Raw genomic sequence first — 18030 nt, forward strand, 5'->3', positions numbered from 1 at the left:
CTGACGGTCCGAGCAAAGGTACCACGCTCCTCATGCACGATCCTATTTTGGTGGACTCACAAGTAAAACTACTCTGGTTAAAAAACTATACGTACTCACATATATGGGCAGAGAATCCCAGGCTGGCTTTGCACTTAAAACACATGTGTTTCCTACGTAAGGCTGGCATCCGCCAGGAGAAACACAAACAAACACGGCACCATCGTTGGGCTACGTTGCTAGGGTGGTGTGCTCGAAATCAAGGTTTATTGCTTCAACAATGAGAGAAACATTTTACTGTTATGAGTCTTGCTTGGGGTCTAAATGGCTCTGTCTTCCAGAAAGGCCAGTGCACCGAGCCAGGCTCTGGGCCAGATTCACCTCCAGCTGGATTTTATCTGGAAGGTTAAGTGTTCTGCAAGGTGCAATTTTTCTGGTATCACCTCTGCAGCCCAGAGCGCAATTTCATCCCTGGCTCCCACAGCAATCCTACTCACCCCGGGATCCCACAGGCTGCGGAGAGCAATTGAACAGCTGCAAACAGTGGTTATTAGCTCATTTGTTCCTAAAGGGTATATTTACTGGGTTTTTTTGTTCCTGGTGGACACTTTTTTTAAGTTTGTTTTGGTTCCCAATATATATAATCTCCACTAGATGCTCAATATATATATAATCTCCACTAGATGCTAAAGGGAAAATATAATTTTATTAGGGAAAAACAAACAAAACAATCGCTTCCTTAGCAAAGGAAAGAAATGTTGTAACTCACAGGCCCCTGAGAATTAAAAGCAAGATACACTGACAGGTGGAGAAAGCTGCAAATGCTTTTAGCATACTACCCGCAGCGGGGATCCTAGAGAAGAGCGAGCCCACAGGCCTACAATGAACCCATGTGGGAGCCCCTCCCTCGGGGGGCCAGGGTATGCTCCATGGCAGTTCAACAGGACTCTGCAGCCCTTCTTCAGGTGCTGAGAACTGAACCCAGACACAAGAGTCGGCCGCCTGCCTCCTCACAGAATGGCACTGTAGGCGGAGCCTGGAACCAGAGACACAGGGCTGAGCTCCAGCTTTGTGATACAAGGGGCTGGTTATGTTCCCTAGCGCGCTTCGGGGCCCTTGCGGGTGTCTTGTGGCTGCCTGGGGGACAGGGGTCAGATGTCAGAGGAACAGGCAGGCACCAGCCCTTTCCTCCCTGCCTGGCTCCACCCGGGGCAGCTCCGCTTTTGTCTGTTCTCTATATTGGACCTCCAGGTCAGGTTTATTCCGGGAGGCGAAAATCAGAGACTAAAAAAGTTTGGGCAAACACTGATCTAGCCCAAACTCCTTGTTTTCAGTGAGAAAAAGGAAGCCCAGCAGGAAGACCTAAGGCCCCAGCGCTGGGTTAGAGCAAGGCTGGGATGAGGCGGGAGGCCTTCTGGTCCCTTGGCCTGCACCCTCATCACCAACCAAGGCCTCCGACTTATCCGCTCCTCCACATGCCGGGCTCTGCCCGAGTACAGGTGCAGGGCACATGGCACAGTCAACTTGTGTTCATCTCTAAGACCTCCCCAGCAGTCTGAGACCCGTGTGCCTGGGAAGACCAAGGGGCTGACTAAACTGGGCTGCCAGTGCCTGGAGCTTGGATACCAGGGCCGAAGGAATGACAGCCTGTAATTCTCAAGCATGAGAGAGCAGCTGTCCACCTAGGGCAAAACTCACATAAGCAGTTGTTTCAGAGAGAGAAAAAGAGGCAAGTGCAAGATGGGATGGTGGTTCCCACACACTAGAATCATCTGGGACTTAAAAAAAAAAAAAAAAAAAAAAAAAAGCAAAAAACCCTAGGTGCGTGAGTCCCCTGCCCAGAGACTGATTCAATGAGCCTGGAGTATGGCTGGGCTGAGGGGGACGTTTCAAGGCTCACCAGGAGATTCCATGTACAGGAAAGATCAAGAACACCTGTGCTGGGGGAGGGGCTGGCAAATCACACCCATGGGCCAAATGTAGCCCACCTGCATTTATGAGTAAAGTTTTACTGGAACGCAGCAGCCTTGTCCTTTCATTTACGGACTGTCTATGGCTGCTTTTGTGCGCCAACCACAGAGCTGAGCAGTCATGAAAGAGACAGCATCGCCTACAAAGTCCAAAGTATTTACTACCTGGCACTTCACAGGAAAAGTTTGTTCACATCTGTGCTGGAGTTTCAGTCTTGTGACATGTTCTTTTTTCTGCACGAAATTCAATAAATGTGTTTCGTAAAGGTTTTCTACACTGTATGACTGTAAAATCTGCACATCACTGAGTGAATCCAGCATTTGCTCTCACGGAGCTTTTGCGCAAGAGCATGGCCTTTCTTTCCCATCACTGCCTGCAATGCCATCAGCACAGTGCGCTGCACACATTCCTCTCACCTTCATCACCCACTGTTGTAATAAACAAAGCACAAAGCTACACAAACAGAGCAGCTGTGTTTTAAAAAAGAAAAAAAAAACGGTCTTGGAACATTCCATTGTGCACTTATTGAGAACCAGGAGGATGGTATAGTCAGGCAGCAGAAAAAGCAGGGGAAAATCATCAGGTGACTCACTCTGTGGTTTAATTGTATTAAAGAAAAAGTCAACATTGCAAATAAAGACGATAATTAGAAGAGCTGTACCCCAGAGTCTGGGGGCACTTACCAGAACTGAGCCGCTATCACTGGGTTGCTCGCTTTAAAGGAAAAACAGAAAGGTATGCCATCTTAGAGAGCTGTATCACTTTTTTTTAACCACGTGATGACAATGACTAGGGTGGAGATTTCTGTGGTTGCAGCGGGGTCCCAACCCCAGGAGGCAGAATTTCCATATTACCTCCTTCTTTCTGGAGGAAAAGTCTCTTTTCCACTGTGCCAAGCCCTCCAATTCACTCAGCGAATGCCGAGCATGTTCCCAGAGCCAGGTGCTCTCAGATACAGAAATGAGAGGCAATTCTGGCTCTCAAGGGGTTCACAGTCTTGACACAGAGACAAGAGAGGTGTGTGAAATCAAAGACCGCAGAAGGGGATGATAGAGGCTGAAATATAAGCCTGACAGTACTGGGAAGCTCAGGGCAGACTTTTGTAGCTGGGGCAGGATGTGAATCTGTGGAAGGGACCATGGACAGAGCTAAAGCTTGTTTATCTAGACTCCCATTTCATTTAGGTGGCTCAGTCGGTTGAGCATCTGACTTCCGCTCAGGTCATGATCTCGCGGTTCCTGGGTTTGAGCCCAGCGTTGGGCTCTGTGCTGACAGCTCAGAGCCTGCAGCCTACTTAGGATTCTGTGTCTCCCTCCCTCTCTGCCCCTCCCTCCCTCACACGCTCTCTCTCTCTCTCAAAAATAAACATTTAAAAAAATTTAAAAAGATGTAGCACAGAAAATCATTAAAAGCTTCACAGAGATGCCAGAACTCTGGCTGGGAAAAAATGCCAGTAACACAAAAGAAAAAAAGAGGATGGAGACTGGGAAAGAAAGTAGAGGAGAATCAGGGAACCTGTGGTCTAGAAGAGGTCCAAAGCCACCCATGGGTCAAGACATAGGACACACCCTCCCCTCTGCAGTGGCCACACCAAGGGGCCTTTCCCTTTGTGCCTGCACAGGCCTCCAGGGACTGGGAGCCCAGTACAGTCTTGAGATGGCTCTATCTTTGACAGCACTATTAGGAACTTCTTCCTTACTTGGAGTGTTTCTGGATAACACTGATCCCATGGACTGCAGGCAGCAAGTAGAAGGCTTGACAGGGAAGCAAGTCCTTCCCTCTCTCCCCCACTGCATCACTTGTCGCTCCCAGTTCCTGCAGTCAATCACCTTCATCCACCATCACCCTTCTCTGGGCACACCCCCAATCCTCTCACCCTCTGGTCTTTCTTGAAGGTGAGGCCATATTTCCTGGGCACTGGCCATTTTTTTCTCCATTAAAGCAGCCAAGAATGACTTTAGAGAGCTTTTGGCTGCTGTGCTATTAAACCATTGGTTCAAAAACAGGGGTACCTGGGTGGCTCGGTTGGTTTAGTTTCCAACTTTGGCTCAAGTCATGATCTCACTGTTTGTATGTTCGAAACCCGGTGTCAGGCTCTGTGCTGACAGCTCGGAGCCTGGATGGAGCCTGCTTCAGATTCTGTGTCTCCCTCTCTCTCTCTGCCCCTCCCCAGCTTGTGCTCTCTTTCTCTCGCTCTCTCAAAAATAAACAAACATTACAAGTTTGGTTTAGGGGGACGCCTGGGTGGCTCAGTTGGTTGAGCGTCCAACTTCAGCTCAGGTTATGATCTCTCAGTCTGAGAGTTCGAGCCCTGCATCGAGCTCTGTGCTGACAGCTCAGAGTCTGGAGCCTGCTTTGGATTCTGTGTCTCCCTCTCTTTCTGCCCCACCCCCCGCTTGTGCTCTTTCTCTGTCTCTCAAAAATAAACGTTAAAAAATTTTTTTTTTTAATTTGGTTTAGGGAATAGCTACTACACTTAAAAAAAAGAAGAGTCAGGCACTTAAGCAAATGAGCCACCCAGGTGCCCCACAAGGTTAAAGATTCTAGAAGGGAGTGAAGTATAGGTACAGTTCTGACAAAGGCCCACTAAGTCCTGAGTGATACAAGAAAAACCTATGAGTAAGTGATATGTAGGACAGGGCCCCAGGGGTTGAGAGTTCAGAGGCCATGCCATGAAAAAGCCCACAATTCAGTGCTAAACTAGGTGTCCCGAAGGGAGAAACAATCAAGTGTAGGCAGAGAAGAGCTAGGAGGTAGGATGTGGAGGCCAAGTTTAAACAAGCCCAGCTTGCTCATTTGCCAACTGGTCCTGTATTGGGTACCAGCCTTCAGAAAGGCATGAAGCCATAGTAGTAAATGACAGACTAAGGCTCAGGGAGTTCTGAAAAGGGGGGAGGGGAAGGCATCCTAAGTCCAGGCTAAATTCAAGCGCAGGACGTGCATGGACTGACTGCAGGTACGGAGTCCAGGACTTAAAATTTCTGGATCTGCTCTTAGTGGCCAGAATTCTAGTTAGCATGAGACTGGTGTCCCATTTGAAACTGTAAGATAGAGGAGAGAAGGACTGTTTTTCCCTCTAAGACACAGCATCATTCATCTGGGCAAAAAAACATGGTAACCTATGATATTCCTGAGGTCCCAGGAACAACGGAAGTGAAGAGGCACAAGAAAAGAAGGATGAAAAAGAGGGAGAAGATGAACATGTCCAATGGTCAAAACTAAAGACAGCGGACGGCAAAGGTGGCCTGGTTCCCATTAACAGAATCCCTCCCACTGGGGTTTTGTCAAAAGCTTCAGAATGACAAGAGTAGAAGAGTAGAATGTTCCTTTAAGAACTGCTTTACCAAGCTAAGTTCCTTGGGGCTTAACCAACTACATCATAACATAAAATGCCAAGCAGAATGAAAAGCACACCACCTTTGAACGTCGAATGTCTCCGGGATGGATAGCGTTTACTAGGCTTCCGCTCAAAGGTGCTGGTTCTCCGTAACCTGGCCCCATGTGTGGCTTGATACTCTGTCCGCCCACTGGAAAGTAAATATTTTATTGCATGTTACCAGTGTCAGAATATCAGCACATTATACATATTTGTAAGCGCACTTCTGTTTTCAAAAGCTCCAATGTAAATTTCAACTTATCGTGAACTCGTTTGGTAAAGACACACGCTAAATTTAGCCTTCCATTTAGCAATAAAATCACCTCTGCCAAATCCAAGCTGTATGACAGGGGCAGATATTTCCACCAAGAGACAAAGTCCGCAATTTAGGTACCAGTCACTTGGCTGCACAAACCAGGCAGGTCCAAGTACTTGCCACATCTGACTGAGAGCACAATGATTCACAAATCAAATAACCTTTCATAACACACATTACGTAGACATTTAAGTCTTAAAATGCTGTTATCGGTGACCACTTAACTAAACCCTGGCTTTCCTTACTATGCCAGGGGAATCATTACTTCTTTCACCAAGGCTTTCTGGGTTTCAAGCAACGTAGCTTCCGGGAAGTATGCTGTTTTTATCTGATTGATCACTGCTTCATTCCGGCCCTACTCTCGGTTGATGATTTATCACACGGAAGGGGACACTTGCCACCTGCTCTAAGTGCCTCCGAGGGGCAACCTTGTCTCCAAACTCCCCTTCCTTCTTCTGGAGGGTGCCTGGTCTGGACCAAATCCTGGGGGAGTTTCCTCCAAGGATGGAAAAGTCTGCCTTAGCAACCACCCCAACAGCCATTTCCTTGCACGGTAGATAAATCTGAAAAGAGCACATCTTTTGGCATATGAAAGGGCATTCAAGGACATACCATGTGTGGGCAGAGGTTATGAAACCATGTGAAATTTTAGAGCTTATAACAGTGATTCTCAGATCTGTAAACAGGCCTCAGAAATCAACCCTGGGAGGGCACTTAAAATGCACATTCCCAGGCCTTATTCATGAATGCACATGGGTGCACCCATTGATTCTGATTACAAGGGTCTCAGATGAGGTCATAAATCCCCGTTTTTAATAAAACCCCAAGGAGGTTTCACGTATCTTGAAAGACATGGCCTTACAAATGTTAAGTAAAAATATGTGAACAATTAAATTCTCCATGTTTTCAAGGTCTCTTCAGATTCCAATATCTACCGAGCCTATCTGGGATCCCCTGCACACACATGGGGGGACATCTGCTCTCATTCTTAATCATCGACACATTTCTTGATGCCGGCACACGAAAGGCAAGAGAGGAGGGGTTGGAACAGAAGCCCCAGACCGTCTGGGGTTGACTCGCAGCTCTGCCACTTACTGTGACGCTGGGCAGATTGTGTAACCCCTCAGCCCTGGCTTCCTCATCTGTACGGTGGAGATAGTCAGAGGACCTAGCTCATTAAGTCTGCAGGAAGGATTATACATGGGTTCATGAAAAGCTCTAGCACAGCTTGTGTTCTACGCCTGCCCCGCCCACTACGGCAGCCACCCACCTCACGTGCACTGAGCACTTGATGTGTGGTGAGTGAGACAGAGGAACCACATTTTAAAATTTACTTAATATTAATTAATCTCATGGCCACACTATCTACTGTTTGAGATGGCACAGGTCCAGCTACATGTCAGCTATTAACAATTTTGTTATTAGCCCCATTTTATCAATGAGGGCACGGAGGTTAAAACAGCTCCGGGGACTCAACCAAAGGTCAGATCTTACAAAAGAAGCAGGAACAGGACACCCGACTCAAGCCTCCGGACACACAGATCCATTCACAAAAAGCATCACTGCTGCCCTCCTTCGAAACACGGCATCCACGTTGTAAAAACCAGTGCCCACCTGAATCTGAAGCGAGACCCCAGCCGGATGAAGTCTGATCTGTTCGATTTGCTATTTCCCGGCGTCCGCAGGCGGAAGAAGGCGTGATGCTCGACCGCACATTTCCAGAGGTGCTTACAGGTCCTGGCGCTGTCCAGCCGGAAGACAAACGTGTGCTCTTGCTCCCGTCCCTTTGAGGTGAAGCACAAGGTTCGCGTCTCAGTGGGGGCCAGGAACATCAGTGAAGGATTATTTGCAGCAAGGAGGACAGCCAGGAGCAAGGCTTACCTGATCATCATCCTCCACTACCACCAATGTCAATTTGCTCTTTTTAAAATCCATCTTGGTAATTTTTGGCCTGGTCAGAGAGAAAACATTTTAAAAGTACAATCCGCAGGAAAACTATCTACACAAACAGCAGTTTTCCTTTCTACTTTTTAAGCTTAGATTTGCTACAGAAATCATTCATTCATTCAAGCGTGATTATCCAGAAGTCAGTGCTACCGCCAAACACCCGCAAGTACGGGAGCATGGTGTGTTTTTAAAGCAAATCTCGGGGTTGCAAATATCCCTCAATAATCATCCATCACATAGAATTCCACCACAAAATAGGAAAAGACATTTTTAATATTAGACAAAACTAAATTACCAAAAGAATAAGCCTATTTTGTTAGCTCCTTCAAAGATTAATATGCCTGTCGGGGTCAGTCCAAGAGAATATTCACAGCCATCTCTTCCCTACAAATAAACGAAGTGACAATCGGTAGAGGGTTCTAACAGGTCGTCACAGAGCAGAATGCAAAACAGTTTCCTCACCACGTTACTTTGTTTGCACATAGTTTACGCATGGCTCAGTCACAGCGAAGCCCAAGAAACCCCGTTACTTAAACGCACACGGTTCTTACCCTGACAACGTGCATGTCTACCCCATACATTTCCAGCCACTTCGCTTTATTCAGATAGGACAGTTCCGCCTGGGCAGGGCTCTTTCCCCTTAGAAAAACCAATGGAAATACATGTAAACTGCAGCTCGTACACCCACAGAATTCTGAAGGGCACAGCCACATTCAGGGATCCTCTGTAGCAATTAAAAGAATGAGGGACACCAATTTATGTGAACAGGAAAAGACCTCTATGGACAGACTGTTCATTGAATAGAAAGAGGACAGCAGTGCTTACAACGTGGACACTTACAGAAACCATTTTTGTGCATGGACGCGGGTATGTGCTGTATATGCAAAGCAGGAAAGCTGGAAAGACGCACCACTGACTGCCAACAACGATGGCCCGCAGCGAGGACAGTGGGTGTGTGTGCGCAGGGTGTGGGCCCTGTGACTCTACACCCACATATTCCTCTACTGTTTGGATGTGGCACAAGACTGGGCTAACATCACTTTCCAGTTTCAAAAAAGTCATTATGTCCCTCAGAAGGGCCAAGGGACAAGAGGAAACCACGCTAAGTTTCTGCGTCCAAGACGGACTTGGATCGGGCAGAGTTTGGGAAGGTGGGCTGGGAGAGAGGAAAGGCAGCACTGGTAATCGAGGCAGAAACCTGTCAGCCTAGGGTGACCCCGGGGAGGAGGAGGGAAGAGCCAGCATATAACGGACAAGGTTCGATTTAGCTCTGGTGACCACATGTCCGGAAACAGAACCTCTACAACACATGGTCTCAAATACGAGTGTCCCTGTAAGGGACAACAGGGCATATTTCCAAAGGGTCCACTCTAGAAGATTCAGGCACAGGGAATGTACCAAGGTGGAGCCTCCTCACTCTCTCCAGGAGGCCAGGAGAGCAGCGGTGTCCTTGACAGTAATGAGCAAATCAGGACCAGGCTCTGCCATTCAGAGGGAAACGGGACTAGGCTTTGGTCCTTACTGTACATCTTGGGAAAGACAGACGTCGTGTGGGCCTTTGGAAAACCAGGACTGAGGCACAGGCGAGAAGTGAAGAGTTGGAGCTACAGTTTTACGGTCTTCGACAGAGCGATTCTACTGGCACATCTGAGTCCGAGAGACGCTGACACATCACAAAATAAATATATCAGAACGCTAGACGGTAGCATCAAGGTACCTGCACTCTTTCCATCTCTGGAAGATATCAAATTCCATCGCTTCTGTCTGATTTGGAATGAACCGAAACTCAGACACAAGCTCTGGCGTGTGTTCTGGAAGCTCACACTCCCCCAGCTCCGCTGCGAGTTTCATAAAAGGGAGGAAAACAGGAGACATTGAATGCTTTCAGTTATTGCTGCAACCAGGTCCAAAGGCAGTTGGCACGATTACAGAGCACAGGTACCCCCACATGCAGAACTCCCTGCTTTCAGGAGGGCTCAACTCCCACCTGGTGCCCCCACATGTACGTCCAGAACCCCCAAGAATCATCCCAATGCCCTCCCTGTCGGGCAAAACACCATTATCTTAGTTATTACCGTCTTTCTCTCCACTATTCCCCCATACCCAAGGAGGCCCAGATTATATTTCCCCCACGAAGTGGTCGAGCCCAGATCTGCAATAAAAGGCAATTGCAGGGAAGGAGGACCTGCCCAGAAACATCTAACAGGGCTCTCGCTAAAGGGTGGGTCGGAGCAGCACTCCGAGTGTGCAGTGCTAGAGAGGACCAATCAAGAATTCAGTGCATGTAGAATCTAGGGGAAAATATGCCAGGAGGGAGAGGGAAGGAGGGAGGGGGGAGGGAGGGAGGGAAGGAAGGAGGGGGTGGGGGAGGGGGGGACAAGGCTGCAGGAGCAGCTGCGGCAACTCAGCCAGAACAGGGAGGAAGACGAAGACGGCTGTGCAGAGAGGAGCAGCCACGTGAGCAGTCTCCACAAAAAGGCCCCAAGTGTCCCACACGCTAGTTGCTCTCTGGCCGAGGACCCCACAGAATGAAGGGCCCAGGACATAGGGGGCCCCGTGCCTCCAAGGCACAGATGAGAAAATCCACTCTCCCCACCCGGGACCCCCACCCCTGCAGCTCCAGGGAACAGACCCCAGAACGGAAAGGAACCCTCCAGAGGTTTCTCTAATACCCTGCCACACAAAGCCTGGTCCAGCATCAGCACCATCTGGGAGCCTGCTCGTAACGCAGACTTTGAGGCTCCACTGCAGACCTCCTGAAGCAAAACCTGCCTTCTCACCAGATGCCCAGCTGACTGGCACACAGGCTGCTTTGAAAAGCACGGATCTACAACACTGGTTTTCCAACTTACGTTGGAAATGTAAGGCTCGCTAAAACACACACTGTGGCACCCCACCCTCCAAGATTCTGATCCCACAGGTCTGGAATAAGGCCTGAGAATCTGCATTTCTAACAAGCTCCCAGATGCTGCTGCGATAGCTGACCCAGGCACACACTTTGAGAAACACTGCTTAACACAAGAAATCCTACAACTGATTGGCCAGCGTGTGTTGCTAATAGCAACTCACTAAGTACTCAGCAGCCTTTTCTAATCCCAGAGCCCAGCTTCCAGAAGCGGATGAAACTTTTCTGTCCATACAGACAAAGCAACTACCCAACTCAGCGGGGTGGTGGGAGGGAGGGCTGTAAGAGGCGATGCCTGACACAGGGTGGGGACCTGCTGAGTGCTTCCTCACCTGACCCAAGCCCTCCATTTGCAACTCTCAAGTGGACGGCCCCCCGAAGACCACCAGGGTGGTCTGGGTCAGGGCGTGCAGCTACTTAGTACCTTGGGCAAAGTCACAGATGAAGATTCTGCTCTAGAAATATTCACCCAGAGAAGGTAAAAGGGCTGGGCTCCCAAGGCTGCCACTGACCAATAACCAAGAGCTCACCCTGAAACCAGAGACCTGGCGAGGCTAGAGGGGCAGTCTGGGGAGAGATCTCCTTCACATGGACCACCCTTCTGCTGCACCCGTGGGCCAAAGTGAGGCAACAAATCCCTGGGGTGAGCAGTGTGTCTGGCGAGACCACTAACATCATCAAGCACAGGAAGGAGAAGCCAGACAGTGATAAGGTTTCCCCGAGACCGGGAAAGGGGGCCAGTATCCTCCTCACTGTTCCTGGATTACAACAGGCCCAAGCGATGCCTGTACATAGATTCTGAGATAGCACGCCTGCCTTCCAAGAGGCAGAACGACACTTCTCTGCCTGAGTTCTGGCCGTGGAGGGTGCAGAGGGTGGCGGTCACAGCTCAGACACAGGAGGACCGGAATCCCCACTCTGCTGTACACTCTCTGTGCAACCTGGGCAAGCCACTTAACCACTCTCCATCTCTGATGCCCCATCGGTAAAATGAGAGCTGCTGCAAGGACGAAAGAAGATCGTGTCCCGTTCTCCTCACTCTCATTCTCTTTGCCTGGATTCACCTTCAAATCTATCATAAAACTAGTCCCCAAAAGGGCACCGCCTTCACTCGGGGCCGCAACTCTGGAGGGGCACCATTAATTTAAGGATGATCACAGCAAGAACATGTCTTCAAGGCTCAAGCAAGGGAGGAAACACACCCTCCATTTTACTGAAACCTGAGATGCTCCAGTGATCTCGATGTTCTGACGCAAGCTGGCTCCACTGTGATTCAACTAGAAAGTAGGCTGTGGCACTTTCCGATGGGATGTGGGGAGAAGGGGCCACGGAGGGACAATGTAACAAGAACTTCCCCACTTGTTCCCCACTTCAGACTTTTCATTTGTACTTGAGATAATGACTGCATCTTAAATTACACGATGTTGTAGTTCCAACTCAAAGGGGTAATTTCCCCAAGAAAGGCTCACAGATAGCTGATCTCATTCACATCTGCCTTGGCCCTGGAGCAAGGCAAATGGTTCTACCAGAGCTGGACTTTGTGAGTGTGGTGATGCCTTCATCACACAGCGGGAAGTGGGGCAGGGGATGGGAGTGGGGAAGGATGGTGATATATGTGCCTTATGCTCTAGTCGTTCAGGACCAGTGATCGATGGCCCCAGGTCTGACAGGGATGTGACTTCATCCCATTTAACCACAACCTGATGTCTACTGCTGGCCACCAAGCTAAAGGGTATAACCTCCTGGAGCCTCAGAAACTCTAGAGCGGATGCTGCTTGGCCAGCTGGTGAGATCTGTACCTGGCCAAAATGGAGAGCAGACTTCCATGTTCCCCAAGCCGTTACAGATCCCTATAGCACTTACCACAAGGACTGTTCAATCAGGAAAATGTAGATGTGAAGCACTTAGCATTGTATTTGGCACAGATATTTAGAGATGACAAGACTGTCACCTCGACCACCTATGGTTTCAGACCTCATGGGCAGGCTCCCCCTTCAACCAAAGTCTTTGAAGGGCCTCTCCAACTCTAATGGATTCATTCTATACTTACTGAGCACCTACTATATGCAAGCCCCCATTAAAGAATAAGAATTAAAAAGTGACTAAGGAAAAGAAGTGTCTTGCTGTCATTAAAAACCATCTTCATGACAAAATACAAGAACTGAAAATACGAAGTAGAAAATCATATTAAAAATTGTACATGACTGATCAGAATTACATTTTAAAAACTGCATCCAACTCATAGAAACCCTGATTGCGGATGGCAGGATGATGGGTTCCTTCCTTCCTTCTACTTGTCTTGACTATTGTGCTGCTCTCCTGATACTCTATAATAAATCTGTGCTGATTTCAGAATTTGAAGACTTAGATCAACTTTTAAAAATTGGGAAATACAAAAGTTGGAAGCCAAATCTTATGGTGTTCAAAATTAATTAGTAATTATGAATGAATACATCATAATTCATTATCCCAGAGAAACTGATGAACACACTGGTAAAATGAATCCACAACATATGCCTATGTGATGTACTGATAACATTCCTTATGTGCAGCTACACGTTAGTGTCTTCTTAATTAATGCTGAAGACTTCAGCAAGTGTTTCTTGTGCATTTTAAACTCAAATCCACCAGTGCATAATATGGAACAGTCAACACTGACAATCATGTAGGCAAACCTCCTACCATCTAACTCCTACCTATAAGCAGATGATTCCTTGTCAATGCTCGTGGCCTGACCTCTCTGACGGAGCCAGATTTGCACGCTCAAGAAGCTACCAGAGGTCCCACTGGCACCTCTCAGCCAAGAGGTCCTACGTAGATGATCTCCTCCACTGCAGCCAATTCTTCTAACCATTTGTGGCTCCTGTCACTCACTCTTGGGAGCTATCTATGACTCTTGCCTGAGTCCTCTCTCAACACCGATGTGTAATGACCAGGTCCTTCTCTTGTACCACTAATGTTGTTCTTTTGGTGTGTGTGTGTGTGTGTGTGTGTGTGTGTGTGTGTGTACCCCCCGCCCTAGAGAGTTTCCTTTTATTACTGCAACACCTTCTTACTGCACCCCCAGCCCCGGTCCTGGTCCAGTCCTACCTCCCCATCACACCCAGTGAGGCCTTTCTAAATGCTCACCTGACGAGGTCTGCCTCCCTCTTGAGAGCCTTCAAAGTCCTACTGCTGACAGCATGGTCATGCTCTTTAAATAGGGTTCAAGGTTGTCCACTTATCCAGGTTCTTGAACTTCCACCCTCCAACACCATTTGACTACCAGTACCCCTCTGCACTTCTCTACCTTTTGTCTTGATTCCTTCATTTGTTTTCATCCACTCCTCCCCTGAAGGGCCTTAGTCTTCCAAGCCTCCTGCAAGTCTTCCTGAGGGAACTGCACTGTACCCTGGATGTGGTTTTGTCACATCCTCATGGGACCCGAAGCTACTTGGGGACGGAGGCCATACTGTATTTATTTATACCCCCAAAGTAGGGTACTGTGCCTGGTACACAGGATAATCAATTGCTAAAACGAGAGCATAACATTAAAATGCTAATTACCACTAAAGAATAATGTACCTTGTAGACAGAGAGCAGCTAATTCCACAGCCGTTTCATATGGGCATTTCAGTCTTGAAAAAAAGAGAGGAAATGAACTCCATATATGAACTTTTAATACTCATAAGCATACAAAATATCATTAGTCATTTTTCAAAAGGTAGTGCTATTTAGATAATGATTTTTCTCGGTAGTTTCTATTTCTGCTGTCCACATTAAAGAATGCAAACAAGCTGATTTCCACTCCCTATTTCCCAAAGTCAATTCTCACCATAGAGCAAAACGATACAATCTAAGTATAGTTTCTATCAACTCTGTGGGCAATTTTACTGAATTTGGCAAGAATGGGGAAGTTTGCGAAATAGAATGAAAAGCCTTCCCTCTGCCTTAGGATTTTGAAACTTACTTGATAGAGTACATGCGCCTTTTCAAGCTGTCTGAACTCTTTCTTGAAACCAGGTCATAATGTTAAAAATAAACAGACAGACACAATATCTAATACTGCCAGGACAGCTGGATACACTCAAGCGTTCTAATAAGTATAACTGAGGCGTAGCCACAGAGGCGTATTACCACGCCTCCAATCACTGATCTCATTCATACTTGATATTACAAATTCAGTTAGAAAAATAATAATGACATACATTGGTACAGCACTTCATAGTTTTTAAAGCCTTTTCAAATATACTATCAAATTTGGTCAATGCATGGACTTTATGAACCGCTAAGGTAAGTGCTCCCCATCCCCCATTTTAGAGACGAGGAACTCAGTGACCAAGTGTCTTGCTCAAGGTCACCCAGCTGGGAGCAGGCAGTGCTGGGACCAGAACGCCATTATGGCTGGAAGTACCGTCAATCTGGCCGAAGCGCGTGTAAACTGCAAAGTACTGTATAAATGTAAGACGTCGCCATTAATATTTTTCCAAACTGAAGACAATTACTGGAATTAAGAGGCCTTTAGTACGAGGAGCACAGTATGCAGAGAGAAAGAGAGAAAGATAAAAATACACACACACACTCATAATACACACATTGAGATTTGTATTGCATGGCTGAATAAGGCAAATGTATACACTGTACAATCTACTTGTGCTGTCATAGATTCCACTATGGTTTTGAAAGCCTATGTGCGATTCAGAGTTTGCAAATTCGGAAATCACTTTTCAAATTTCTTTCAGGTTGTATTCAAAATCAAAATGTGTTCTCATCAACGTCAGGTATCGCTTTTTAGACTCGGCAGAGTCTTCATTTTTCACATAATAGAAAATAGTTGATACGTATGCTGAGAAATGACACAACTGTGAAGGCTATGACCATTGAAATTTTGTATCTTTAAAATAAATACTGCACGCGAGACCAACCACGTCAATGCCAATGCTTCTTGGGCTCAACAATCACTGTCGCCAGAGGCCTGGTATTGAAAAACCATTTTTAAGAAGGGGAAAAGGAAATGAGATGAGATGTCTAAACCTCCTATCAGAATCAAAACGTAACCTCTTTACGTTGCTTAAATGCAGATGGTGATGAATGAGACTTCTGACTCTCCAAATACTTGTAAGTGTATACATACTAATAACGTATCTTGCTTGCAAATACGACAAAAGCCATTATGAATGGGGCAGTGATGTGATCAGGGAGAGAAGTATTCCCAAATGCACATCACTTAAGATATTAAATGCTCTTGGAAATGCTTCAAGCCATATAGTAATCATTTAAAATAAGATGATGATGACAGCGATACAAGGATTAGACTCACTTTACAATGCCTGGTGTACTTTTTTTGAATTTTGAAAAGGGAACAAGGGTAAAAGAGTTAAAACAACAACAACAACAACAGTGATTTAGAAATACACTATGATCTATCCCGGGTTAAGAGTTAGAACAAAAACATACTTACTTTCCTGAAAGAATGTCATGCCTGAGTTGTAAAACAAACAGGTACCTGACAAACATACAGAAAAGTCAACAGAGGCATACTTTTTTCCAACCGCTTCCAATCCCCAACTTCCCATCACAAATCCCTCCCCGTGCACAGCCCAGAATTCTGCATTGTAACAAGGAGTCCGAATCAAATGAGGACGTTGGTGGAAGCATCTCCTCCTGAGTCTCCAGGAAGACATCCCAGAACCTAGCTAGGCAGGTGAGTGCATGTACAGGGTTCGCAAGATACTTGGGGGATGGAACATGAAACACACTCTACAGTCCAATGATGGCCTCGGCAGCACCCTTGGAGCTTGAGAAGAGAGCTCAAACGCAGGCATGCAACGTGTCCAATCAGACAGACAGGGAGGAGCCACTGGACTTGGCCCTCAGCCAGTCCCACCAGCAGATTCCAGGAAGAGTGCAGCTGCTGGTATCAGAAAGTTTACAGCTGACCGTAGTTAGCAACTGCTTGAGGCTTTTTTCTGATGCAGGTTAACTGCAGACTCTGTCTTTAAAAAAAAAAACAAGCGTACATGCACTCATGCGTGCACACACACACGCATGCAAAACAAAAATCCTGGAACTGGGCTCCAGCGGGTTATGGGGTAATGAGAAATGGGGAGAGGAGGCAGCAAGTAACACAAGTGGAGTTCACCTAAGTAAAAAAAAAAAAAAATTAAGTGTTTTTGCTTAACTGTTTTTTTTTTCTTTTTTACCAGGACGACGTGGGCAACAGAGCCACTTATAGTGCTTTGTAAAAGCCAAAGCTACCCACGCTCTGCTCCATACCTATGGAATCAGTCTTACATGCAAGAGTGGTCCCCAGGAATGTGATTTGCTCAAAAGCTTCCTAGGTGTTTCTGATTCGCACAACCCTGGTTAAGAATCAATAGCTTGGATGATGGCTAGAAGGAGCACGTTTCATAAAGGACTCTGAAGAGGAACTCTATAATAATCTACTTGAACTTTGAAAACAATGCAGATAGTCACTCTCTGTTGGAATGGATACAGGAGAATGTGAGTGACCCAGAGATCAAAGGATCGGGGAGCTGAAGGTTCTAGTATATTCTAGACCATTCCTGTTTCTGACAGCTGCTTAACCACCACTGAACTGAGTACTCGCATCAAGGAGAGAACACACGGTGCTGAATACCGTGCAGAATACAGCCAGAACTTGCAATTCCTATAGGAAAACCTAACCGTGGAAGCCCAGTAGGCCTGTCCAGGGCAGGGAATGGTGATAAGCAGTCTTTAAAGTGTTAGTCAGGTGGTCATCTCCAGGTGAGTGGCCACCACCAGGGGCTGACATGTCGTCACTACTGCCGGTCACACAAATGACAAGGGGGTTCTGGGGACATTCAAAGCAGCCGAAGGTTGGGTAGAGGATCTTGCTGACAGAGGAGAGGCTGGAGAGAAATGCCATACTTAAATGTTTTTAAAGCCTCTTTTGCTTCAACACTGTTTCTGAAGTTGGAGGGGCAGACACTCATGGGCACACCTTAAAAGAAATTCAGTGGGGCTGAAAGATGACATGAAGGGATTCCAACAACTTTGATATCGTAGCAATCAAGGGAACAGCGCGCAGCCCCTTAAAAAAAAATAAGATGGCGTTTTGGGACTGAGAAATGCTCTTCTAATACCTGCCTTCGCTTTTTGTACCTGAGACAAAAATAAAGTGCCTTGGAACGAGTAACCAGTTTATCCCACAGCCCCACAAAACAGAAATGTGATCAGAAAATAAATCTTTTAATTTTGATTCACTGGGAAAAAGGTCAAACTAAGCCAAGGGTAGATTTTCAACAGAATACAGGGATAAGCACAAGGGAAATACGAATAGCTCTTGCTCAGCATATAAAGTCAGCAGAGAGAAGAGCAGGCAGACCCCATATTTAGAGGACCCATAAGTTATAAGGTAAGTACTACAGTGGAGAGGGGGTCGTGTTCTGCATCTGGTCCTACCTTGTAAACTCTTCACGAAGGTTGTTCGGTTCCGAAGAATAATATTTAACTCGAAAGTGCAAAGCATAAGCAGGTCCAACTGAACAAAGGGAGATGGAACATTGAAGATGT

At 46.8% G+C, this 18030-nt stretch overlaps 1 protein-coding gene across 3 annotated transcripts in view; it reads right to left on the reverse strand.

The window, feature by feature from the left end:
• Window positions 1–18030, reverse strand: part of EPB41L4B (erythrocyte membrane protein band 4.1 like 4B) — a 128675-nt gene that overhangs the window by 59467 nt on the left and 51178 nt on the right. For all 3 annotated transcript variants that reach the window (XM_047099477.1, XM_047099483.1, XM_047099492.1), the window contains exons 4-13: window positions 17920–17998; window positions 15935–15979; window positions 14059–14111; window positions 9307–9427; window positions 8141–8228; window positions 7885–7973; window positions 7524–7593; window positions 7257–7426; window positions 5368–5477; window positions 2634–2664 (exon numbers count right to left, since the gene is read on the reverse strand). In XM_047099477.1, the coding sequence (XP_046955433.1) occupies window positions 2634–2664; window positions 5368–5477; window positions 7257–7426; window positions 7524–7593; window positions 7885–7973; window positions 8141–8228; window positions 9307–9427; window positions 14059–14111; window positions 15935–15979; window positions 17920–17998 (856 nt within the window). The remainder of the gene's footprint in view (window positions 1–2633; window positions 2665–5367; window positions 5478–7256; window positions 7427–7523; window positions 7594–7884; window positions 7974–8140; window positions 8229–9306; window positions 9428–14058; window positions 14112–15934; window positions 15980–17919; window positions 17999–18030) is intronic.

The sequence above is a fragment of the Lynx rufus genome, unplaced genomic scaffold, assembly GCF_022079265.1.
Source record: "Lynx rufus isolate CCGP_SWC_20201006 ecotype Redwood Valley unplaced genomic scaffold, mLynRuf1.p SCAF_10, whole genome shotgun sequence".
In the NCBI taxonomy this organism is placed as follows: domain Eukaryota; kingdom Metazoa; phylum Chordata; class Mammalia; order Carnivora; family Felidae; genus Lynx; species Lynx rufus.